General features: G+C 31.7%; 2 protein-coding genes across 2 annotated transcripts; one reads left to right on the forward strand and one right to left on the reverse strand.

Annotated features, from left to right (window-relative positions):
- Nucleotides 1-6,452: 6,452 nt before the first annotated feature.
- Nucleotides 6,453-7,163, reverse strand: LOC149882236 (uncharacterized). The gene has a single exon (XM_090065916.1). The coding sequence runs from the start codon at nucleotides 7,161-7,163 to the stop codon at nucleotides 6,453-6,455; it is 711 nt and encodes a 236-aa protein (XP_089922042.1).
- A 2,282-nt stretch (nucleotides 7,164-9,445) lies between these two features.
- LOC149882237 (uncharacterized) lies at nucleotides 9,446-11,321 on the forward strand. Its single transcript, XM_090066472.1, has 5 exons — nucleotides 9,446-9,689; nucleotides 9,932-9,969; nucleotides 10,281-10,320; nucleotides 10,399-10,609; nucleotides 10,902-11,321. The coding sequence occupies exons 1-5, from the start codon at nucleotides 9,497-9,499 to the stop codon at nucleotides 11,098-11,100; spliced, it is 681 nt and encodes a 226-aa protein (XP_089922598.1). The 5' UTR covers nucleotides 9,446-9,496; the 3' UTR covers nucleotides 11,101-11,321.

Below are 11,321 nucleotides of genomic sequence, written 5' to 3' on the forward strand. Positions count from 1 at the left end.
ACAATTTTTCCATGAGTGTACTATAAAAACGACATACCAAATTAAATAGACGCCGTGAGAGAAAATAATATCAAAATTATAAATGTATAGCTAATATTAAAAATACTAATTATTAATTGTTCTAAAAAAATATATCTTTTGTTAAAAATGTTTTCATTAGTTTAAATAAAGTTTGCAAAAATTGAATCACTACGAATTTCACACGAGCATGAAAGACCGAAGGTAAGTAAAACGCTGCTGTCTTTGTACTGTACTGTTTTCGTTACCATATTTGTTACGCATCCGCCTTCACCCGTAAAGCAGGTCTCAGAATAGTCGGGACTCTGGCATGTTACGTAAGTATGATCACGAGGTGAGTAACTAAAAAGATACTTTTTTTAATGATTATCTTATAGTTTTTTTTATAAAACAACATATTGCACAAACGTTCAGAAATAGACTTTTGCAAGATATCTTTTTGAAAGAAGTCTTTGTTTTTTGTTCCAATCACATGTAATAGAATCTGGGATTAATAAAAAAGCTGTTGCGTCGTTTAGTTAACATGAAAGATGAAATATAAAAATTGTTGTTGTTTCAAAATCATTAAACAAAAATGTAATGTTAAATACTAACTGAATTGAATTATATGAACCCATTTTAATATATATTTATCATTTCAATGATTGTTTGGTGCAATATTTTTAATGATAAAAGTATTTCGTTAAATACGAGTATAAGAAACATTTCGTTTTCGTTTAGCAAATAATAAATCGTTTTTCGATGGGCAAATCATAAATCGCTTTTGGTTGGGCAAATCATAAATCGTTTTCTTTATTTTAACGTGATTAGGTAACTTAGTAGGCTGAGTATGTAAAGTCGTAATGCTATTGAACTAGGGTGATTATGGACATATTTAACTAAAAACTGAATAACAAGCTCATTGTAATGAAATTTGAATGTTTTTTGAAAACAAGTTAACATTATTGTTAGATAAATCAAACTATATAAAAAAAATTGTTTTACGGAGTTTTTATCAATAATTAGAAGTGTGCCTAATTAGGGAGATATATAGAATAGAAAGGAAAACACTAACAAATACATGCAATTAGTATTAATTAATACAATAATTAGTGAAATAAAATTGTCTACAGTTATAATAGTAATAATTATGATTAATTATAATGACTTTAATGTGCATTATTTTTAATTATTTCGTTAAATCAGAGGGTTAGAAATATTATAACATCATAACCTGTTTGAACTGGTCTATAAGGAGATTACCTGCCAGGAAGCTGGACTTGATGTACACATTCTCGGCAAGAATTATAATACAGTTTGTTAGGTCGAAGGGTTTTTTTTGGAGTACAGCAAGATGAACTTCCATCGCAGTACGTTATAACTGTTCCAAGTGGTAAACTCGGTGGACTATTCCAAGTAGAAGCGCGTTTAAATCTGTTTTCAAGTTGGAATTTTTTTCTGGTGTCATGTTGACCTAATATAGAATAATTCTTAGTTTAAACTGTTAAAAATGAAATTAAAAAAAATAATTTAAAAATTACCTCTCAAGATATCTTTATATAGCGATTTATGGAGCGCTGCCTAAAATGGATATATATATATATATATATATATATATATATATATATATATATATATATATATATATATATATATATATATATATATATATATATATATATATATAATGTAGATCTGTGTGTATAATACTAATGATGGAAAACTTCACGCTGATAAAGAATCGTAATAACGCATGGTCTAAGGATCTGCGTATCGATTCATTTCTATATCGTTATCATTCCGATATGATAGCGGAAAAAAAAGTCATCGGTTTGAGATGAGGAAATTTTTGATAATGAATATTAACATTACATACGTTATTAAAATAATTTTATAATTTATAGTTACTTTTTATCTATAGATATAATAGCATATATAAAAAATATTCGATTAGTTATGCGCAATTGTAAATTGAGGAAAAATGATGAGAAGCTTGATAATATTGTTGGTAAATTATTACCTACCCTTGAAGCAAAGATATATTGCCAACTAACGGAAAATGGAGATGTTGTACGCCATTATCTTTATCTTACAAGATTTGATTTGAAATTAACTGGTAAAAAAGAAGTTGCATCTGTAGTTTGGGAAAAATTTAATGTTTTTTGGAAAATGGCAAGAATTCCAACAAAACAGAAGAAAGATATTGTTAAAATGATACTGCATCTGATTCATCTTAGAGAGAACTTGATTAAAAACGAAAAAAAAAAAAATGTTATTCAGCTCAACTTCTGAGTTTTACTAATAAACTATCATTGTTGTTTGATATTGCAGCATCAAATGCAGAAAGTTTGATATGAAAAGATACCTCGCATAGTATCAATAGTCAGATCTCAGATATAGATTTTCTCTCAGATCAGCGTCACTTAAAAAAGTAGTTTTTGGCCCCATTAGACAAAAGTTAAGCTATGAAAGTTAAAAGAAAGGATGAAAAAGAGAAACATAACATCAAGGCTATTGAAAAAGAAAAATCTAGAAAGGAAAACACGAAAGAAAAAAGTTTTAATGCATTGGCAGCATTTGATAATGAAGACAAAGTTCATAATAAAAATGAGGAAAGTACTATTGCTAGACAGAACAAAAAAATCAAGATATTAGAAAACCCTAAAGTTTCCTTAATGGCTGATAGGTTGAATCTATCCAACAGAGAAAGATATGGGATCATTTTAAGCTATAGTTGAAGCGTTAGGTCACAATTTAGATGAAATATCAAAAAGCACAGCGAACAGATCAGGTAGTAAAATTCGACAGCAAGTTTCAGATGATATTAACAAAACACTCACTTCACTCTTCCATTCACTGGGATTCAAGCTGTCTGAGGTCGATGGTAAAGTGGAACATTTGGCTATTGTAGTAACAGGAAAACCAAGTGCACCTATTTCATTATTTTCTAATAAGGTATTTGATCGTGATCAAACTAATTTAGGCTTGTGACCCTAAAATTCTCTGGCATCATCGATTTTCTAATGGCATAAGCACCAACCTTTTTTCTAAATAAAATGTTTCTCATTGAACTGTATCTGTAATATTCCGAGGATAATATTAGGAAAATAACAGAATATAACTCAAAGTTTGAAATATGTTGACCACCGTATTTTATTTTTAATCATGCTCTCAATAATACAAGTCATGTGTGTATTCCGCCGAACACGGATATTACATCTTCCTTCTACCATTTTTTTTTTTTTTTTTTTTTTTTTTTTTTTTTTTTTTAAAGATCTGTGTATATACCTATATATAATAAATTCTTTATAATATACACAGTTAAATGAAGTCCTTCAAGTAGGCAGGTCTGTTTTTAGTCCTTGACGATCTTCGCACGTCAGGCTGCGGTTCAGTCGGTAGAGTTTCTGGAATACTTGTAGCTTCTTCTATTTCAATATTTGCTGTTTCCTCATTTGATTTAGGAGGTGTGATAACTGCTGGTAAATCGTATGGTAAATCAAGTTGCTCATGCTGATATGCTAGTGGTTGCTCATTGGTTCTAATCAGATGTTTACGATTGCGTCGATATACTCTTCCGTACTTATCTACCACTTTGTATGATCTGGGTAGTGTTAGTTTTTCTTTAACTGTCACTTTCTTCCATGTTCCATCTTTTCTCATCCGGGCGGTGTCGTTTGCTACGAGATTTGGGAGTTCAGATGCGTTCCGATCATAGTATTGTTTTTGACGATTTCTGGACTTGATGATCTGGCTATAAGCATTTAATGGAACTGCTGGTATAAGTAAGTCATGGTGGACAGGTAGGGTTGTTCGCGTTTTTCTGTTCATGAGAAGTTGGGATGGAGAGTATTCCATACCTGTAAGAGGCGTGTTGAGGTATTCTAGAAGACCAAGTTCAGGGTTATCGCATTTTTATAGTATTTTCTTCATAATTTTCACGCCCATTTCGCTGAGACCATTTGATTGGGGGTAGTTAGGACTTGATGGAGTGAAGTTGAACCCATATTCTTTTGAGAAGTTAAGGAACTCTGCACTGTTGTAGGGGTTGTTGTCGGCAATGAGATTTGAGGGTATTCCGTGACGAGTAAAAATGGTTTTCATGAACTTGATAACAGAGAATGCCGTTTTGTCTGGAATGACACTGTTTTCTATAAATTTAGAAAAATAGTCGATAAAAATCACATAGATTTTTCCATGCAGCTCATATATATCTGATCCTACTTTACTCCGCGGTAGGTCAGGAATGTCGTGTTGAATGATTTTTTCCTTTTTGTTGTTATTACGGTACTTAAGACATTTTAGGCAGTTGAGTATTAGTTTATCAATGTCGCTTGTAAGTCCTGGCCAGTAAACAACGTTTCGAGCTCTAGCTTTTGTCTTCTCGGTGCCAAGGTGTGATAAGTGAAGCTGTCTTAATATGAGGGGTCTCATAGCAGTTGGTATGACTATTTTATTGTCTTTTAAAATTATTCCCTCTGCTAGGTGTAGGTTATTTCTGATGGTCCAATATTTCTTTTCTTCACCGCAAAGCAATTGTCGGTGTAGGGGCCAACCATGAGTTATATAGTTTGTTATTTGAGATAGCGCAGGGTCAAGTTTAGTGTTGTGTTGCAATTGCTTTAGTCTATCTGTTGATATTGGCAAATTTTGAACTAAAGTGTGAATCATAATGTTGCAGTCCTCATTTAGGCTATCATCCTGATCAAAAGTGTTGAGGTGGGCACGTGATAGAGAGTCAGCAATGTGTAGATCTTTTCCTGGAACATATTTTACTGTAACTTGATATTTTTGAAGTCTTATCAGAAGTCTTTGTATGCGAGGTGGTGCTTCTGACAGAGGCTTGTGCAGGATATATTCAAGAGGTTTGTGATCACTTTCAATGGAGACCTGTCGCCCATAGGTATATTGGTTGAAACGTTCACAAGCAAAAACTATTGCTAAAAGTTCTTTCTCTATCTGGGCATATCTCTGTTCTGCTATGGTTAAACTACGTGAAGTATAGCTGATCGGGTGACCTTCTTGCATAATACAGGCTCCTAATCCATGAGAGTACAGGAGAAGATGAAAGTACTTGTTTAATTTTTTCCATAGCACTGTTGTGTTCATGGTTCCATGACCAGAGTATGTCTTTTTTAAGCAGCTGGCGGAGGGGAGCTGTTATCTCTGACATATTTGGGATGAATTGTCGCAGATAGTTGACCATTCCTAAAAGCCGTTGCAAATCTGCTTGACATGTAGGCAATGGGTATGCAGATATGGCTTTAGTTTTTTCAAGATCAATTCTTATGCCTTCATGGCTAATTATGTTGCCAAGATACTTGACCTCAGATACTCGAAATTGTATTTTTTTTAGGTTGAATCTGATGTTTCTCTCACGAGCTCGCTGTAGGATTTGTTGAAAAATGATATCATGCTCGGCATTTGTTTTAGCTGCAATAATCAAGTCATCATGGATAGCCAAAACATTGGGGATATCGCCAAAATTAAGTTCAATCATCTCCTGTGCAGCATCCGATGCGCATGATATGCCGAATGGCATGCGGTTGAATTTGTATCGACCATATGGAGTGTTAAATGTACATAGCTCTGAAGAAGGTTCATCTAGTTTTATATGCCAATAGCAATCAGCCATGTCTATAACAGTGAAAACTTTGTTGCCGCAAAGTTTGCTAGAGATTTCTTCTGTAGATGGAGTGGTTTTGTATTGTCTTAAAACAGACTTGTTTTGTTCTTTCGGATCAATACATAATCTTAAGGACCAATCTTTTTTTTCTATGATGACCAATGAGTGTACCCAAGGTGTTGGTTTAGAAATTTTTGAGATAACATTGGCTTTTACTAAACGGTCAAGTGTGCTTTTAAGTTTTGGTAGGATAGTAATTGGTACTTTCCTTGGTGAATGAACGACTGAGATTGCATTTTTAGCAACTGCAATATGATAGTTTCCTTTAACTAAACCAAGGCCGGTAAAAACATCACCATAATGTTTTAAAATGTTAGCTTTATCAATTTCAACATCATTAATGTTTAGTATTTCAAGAGATTTGCAGGAACTTAGACCAAGAAGGGGTTTTGCATCAGACAGAGATACAACAAAAAATTGGCACACTTGTAAAATGTTATTATTTTTAACAGTTAGATTGCAAGTTCCTAGTACAGGAATATTGTTTCCTCCATATGATTTTAGTCTAGTTATTGTTTTTTTGAGAGGAGGTCTTCCAGGAATAGAGTTGTAGATATTGTATGGAATGACATTACATTGGGCTCCAGTGTCTAGCTTAAATGTTATATTTTTGTTGTTGACTGTAAAATTTGCTGTTAAATCGTCAGCACATTCCATCGATGCTGCAACATGATGAATATATAACTCTGCAACATTGAGGTTGGTTTCCTTTTGATCAACTTGGTCTACACGATTAGTATTAAAGCGGTTAGTTTTGGATCTGCATACTTTAGCAAAATGGTTTAGTTTTCCACATATTGTGCACTTTAGGCCATTTTGCTGGGCAAAACGAGGTAGTATGTTTCGATCCACAGTAATAGCAAGGTTTTTGTAAGGGTCTATCAATCTTTAGGGAGTTAAAATTAGTTCTGTTTCCATGTTTGTTTATAGAATCTGCCTGGATTGTATTTTCGAGGGCTTTTGATTGTATTTTTGATGTTTCATATGCTCTCATAAAATTGATTGTTTTTTCTAGAGTGAGCTCAGTGTCTCGAAGTAGTCGTTCTCTGGCAGCTTTAGAGTCGATACCACAGACTACTCTGTCTCGTATAAGGCTTTCTTCGAGGGTTCCAAACTCGCATGTCTTAGCTTTATTTTGTAAATCAATTAAGAAGTCAGTAAATAGTCTGTTGTCTTGCATACATGTATTGAATAAATAACGTTCATAAGTTATGTTTTTTTTTGGGTTGAAATAACATTCAAACTTTTGAACTAAAGGTGCTAATTTATCGTTTTCTTCGCTTGTGAAGATGAATGTATCATATACTCTTAAGGCGTCTTCGCCAATCATATGAAGGAAGATGGCACATTGAATATCTTCATTTTTGTCATTGACTCCTGAAGCTATTTTATAAAGATTCCATCTCTGCTTCCATTTTCGCCAGTTTTCTGAAACATCGCCATTTAAATTTAATGCCTCTAATGGTCTTAGTTGTTCCATTTTATTTTAAACACAGGTTTACTTCTGGTACCATGTAATATTTCGAGGATAATATTAGGAAAATAACAGAATATAACTCAAAGTTTGAAATATGTTGACCGCCGTTTTTTATTTTTAATCATGCTCTCAATAATACAAGTCATGTGTGTATTCCGCCGAACACGGATATTACAGTATCTTAACTTTGTCTTCGCTCCAACTTTAAGAAATTTAAGACTTGAAGTGAATGGCCTCTGTAATTTTTTTATTGACCTTTTTTTAATCTTGGAAGATGATGAATCCCAGCAAGCACACAACGTTGAAACAACTTTGAAATAACGTTGATCAACGTCGATCAACGTTATTTCAACGTTGTTTCAACGTTTTATGCTTGCTGGGATGTCACCTAGTATTTCTGACGCTGTTCTCTGAAATCCACGTATACAATCTGCCACTTTGTTTCTTCACTTATTACATTTCGACTCATTTCTACACATTTTAGCTTTCAGACCTCGAAATCTTCAAAAAACAATTTGACTAAACTGGTCATCATTTTCACTTTTATGAAACTTTTAGAATTGATGATAAAACTAAGCATAGGTTATTGAAATAGTTATAAATAGCGGTCGGTTTGAGAAGAAAACAGAACAGAAACAATTTTAAAAAACGTGCCTATAATTTTTTTTACAACATTCTCAAGGACGCTTTTTTAAACGCACTTGATAAATTCAAATAAATAAAGTAGAATGATCTTGCTAGCAGCATATTAGTTGCAGAGAAAACTTTGCTTTTTTTTAATATTCATCAAATGTCATGCAAAAAAAAAAAGCAAAAAAATAAAAATAAAAAAAAAACAAACATCTTCATGAAATAAAATTACTGTCATTCAAAAAAAAACAAAAAAAAAAACAACAACAACAATCAATATCTTATTAAAGAATAACATTATCCTTACACAATATTTTGAAAAAAATAATTAACAGTTTTAATTTGCCTGCTTTTTTGAAACCATTGTATATACATATTTCGTTAATACGTAGATAAGGATGAGTCAATTATAAAAGATAAACATCATGAGAAAATTTTTGATTAAAACAAACGTACCATCCTTATTTACAAAAGCATTATATATCAATTATTCCGCTATCATTAAGTTAATATTACAAAATAATATACAAAAAAAAAAAAATTAATATTGCGAGTTCTTTTTCAACTTCTGCAAAAATTCAAAAGAGGTGAAAGGGATTCTAGAAGGGTTTAGAACGTGAATACGTCATTGTCATTTTTATTGAAAAAAACACGGCTCAAAAAAAATTTCCTAAACCATGTATAAGGGACAATAAAAAAAAATCTTTAGCAATTAATGTGTTGTAACTGATGTTATTTGTAGTCCTGAAGATGGTTTTTCTTTTATTCATTTTAGTTATCTCTTTTTGTGAACATTAAATCCAAAGGTGCCAGATGGGGCCTGGAAGTTTATTCTGTAAAGTATTTTTTTGCCATTTGAAGTTTAATTCCTTACGTTTTAAGTGCATTCTGAAATACAAATGAGTTTAAGCAAATAATCTTTTCACTTTATGGTATTAAAAGTGTTTTTGTTTACCAGTAATAGTTCAGATTTAAAAATGCAAAAATCAGCCATTGAGTCTCGCAGAGTTTCCACAGTTTGTTATCTATTCATATTTTATTATCCCATTTAATTTGACAACTCCCACTATGCAATAAACTTAATAACAGCTTAAAAACAGTAAATTTGTATAAAAGGGTTAGAGAGCTCATGCCTAAAAAGATGCTTCTACTTACATGATGAAACTTATCTGGTTACAATTTTGCCGAGACAAGTTAAATATAGTAATATAATGGCATATATACGCATTTGTTAACATTCTAACGTCAAACGAAGTTATGAATTATATATCTGAAAATTTAGCAGCAAATAGAATTTTACTTGGCACATAGAAATTGTAATAAAATTTATGTTTATTTTTTTTTCCGTACTTTCTATTCTCATGATTGTAATTGATAAGTGGGCTTATTATATTTCATATTGAGCTACAAAATGATAATCTGAGTCATGTTTAAACTCAAAAGCTTTGCAAAGTTTCAAAAGTTCCAGGGGGATTGATTTAACTTAATTATTCTGTGATATAGGCGTTAGTACGTTGATATATATTTTTTGCCGAGTCGACAACCATGTATTTTATAAAAATATTTAAAGTTACTTTCTTCAGTTTAGCATCTAAAAAATATTGTTAACGCAGCGTTTACTTGTTATTAAAAAGTTTTTTATAATTACAATTATTTTAAATTAATGATAAATATTTTAGTAATTCTGTTAGTTTAAAATATAAAAAATGTTGCAGATGCTGCGTCTTTTTCTTTTGGTTATTGGAGTTTACAGTGAAACACTCATACAAGTTTCTGGCGAACTGATCACCAAAGTTTACCCACCAACAACCAACTGCTACAGAGAGCATAACAAAGAAATAGTAAAAACAAGTGAAAAGCTTCTGGAACTGTTAATTGAAAATCCGCTGATCTGTCCAAGTCAGTTCATTTTGTTTTTATTTTCAATTTCATCTTCATTTTTGTTTTTGCATATGACAATAACAAAAAAAACTCGAAAAAAATAGAAAACTTAAAAAGACAATCTTTAGCAAAACGCCTTCACGAGGCTCCTTAATTTTTGCTTGTATATTATATTTACTACAGTTAATGAGTTAAAATGTCAGTTAAGATGCCATGTAATGTTCTCCTTTTTTAAAATCATTTGCACATTGATCAAACAGCATCAAGAGATGAATACTTTCGAATGGAAGCTAAAAAGGTATAGAACAATTTTATTTTTGAAATAAGCAATTTTAAAAAGGCGTAATCAATGCAATGAAATATATATTCTAAAGAGTTTTTACATCAAGTTAGGCGCAACTCGACATTCCCTCCCCAACTCCACGCTCAATTTCAATAATTGTTTATAATTTCATGCTGTTTAAGAATCATATAAAGGTTTAACTCAAAGTAATTTGCTCTAATAACGAAGTTGACAAGGATCTTAAGTTTGGCTAGAACTAACTTTTAGGCATGTTTTTAAAGTTAATTCTAGCACTTTTAAATTTACATTTATACATCCATATTTAGGCAGCACTCTATAGGCCGCTATATAAAGATATCCTGAGAGGTAACAATTTTTTTACAACTTTTAAAAGTTTTTTTTATTTTTTTTTAACAGTTTAAACTTAGAAATATTCTATATTAGGTAAACTTGACAGCAGATACAGAGACCAACTTGAAAACAGATATAAACGCACTTCTACTTGGAATAGTCCATCAGGTTTACCATCCGGAACCGTTATAACATACTGCGATGGGAGTTCATCTTGCTGTACTCCAAAAAAAACCGTTCGAGCAAATGGATTGTATTACAGTCTTTGCCGAGAATGCGTACATCAAGTCCAGCTTCCGAGCAGGTAATCACCTAATAGATAAGATCATTTTAAACAGATTTTTGTTCAAACGTATTAAATGCTTACATTATTAGCGACATTACATACGCAGACTGCAAAGTAACCCAATCTCAATAAAAAGCGCCATTTGCCCAACGAAAACGAAAAAATTTGTTGCCCTCTGATTAAACACAGATTCTATTACATGTAATTGTATCAGAAAACTTAGACATCTTTTAGTATATTTTTGAAAATTTGTGTATTATGTTGCATTACAAAAAGTTTATAAAACAATCATTAAAAAAAATCTTTTTAGCTACTCACCTCGAGATCATACTCATGTAACCTGCCAGAACACCGACTATTCTGAATCCTGCTTTACCGGTGAAGGCGGATGCGTAACAAATATGGTAACGAAAAACGTACTGTACAACGGCAACCTTGTTTCTTTTAGCTTCGGTCACTCATGCTCGTGTGAGATTCGCACTAATTCAATTTTTGCGGACTATATTTAAACTGATGAAAATGTTTTTAATGAAAGTTATTTTTTCAGAAAAATCAATAATAAGTATTTTTACTGTTACAATTACTTTTGTAATTTTGATTTTTATTATCTTCTCTTAGGGTGTCATTTTATTTTGGTACGTCTTTTTTGTGATATACTCATGCAGAAGTAGTTTACATTTTAGACATGACTATAGTTTGCATGCCTAGATATAGAACTATGGTTGTTTCA

The sequence above is a fragment of the Hydra viridissima genome, unplaced genomic scaffold (assembly GCF_058129835.1).
Source record: "Hydra viridissima isolate aposymbiotic clone 2 unplaced genomic scaffold, HvirCarnegie_v1 scaffold_11, whole genome shotgun sequence".
Classification (NCBI taxonomy): domain Eukaryota; kingdom Metazoa; phylum Cnidaria; class Hydrozoa; order Anthoathecata; family Hydridae; genus Hydra; species Hydra viridissima.

Excerpts from the sequence above, each read along its gene's own strand:
- LOC149882236 (XM_090065916.1), bottom strand. The coding sequence starts at position 7,163 with ATGGAACAACTAAGACCATTAGAGGCATTAAATTTAAATGGCGATGTT.
- LOC149882237 (XM_090066472.1), top strand. The coding sequence starts at position 9,497 with ATGTTGCAGATGCTGCGTCTTTTTCTTTTGGTTATTGGAGTTTACAGT. Across the intron at positions 9,970-10,280 it reads TTCGAATGGAAGCTAAAAAG|GCAGCACTCTATAGGCCGCT; the intron begins GTATAGAACAAT and ends ATCCATATTTAG. Across the intron at positions 10,610-10,901 it reads CAAGTCCAGCTTCCGAGCAG|CTACTCACCTCGAGATCATA; the intron begins GTAATCACCTAA and ends AAATCTTTTTAG.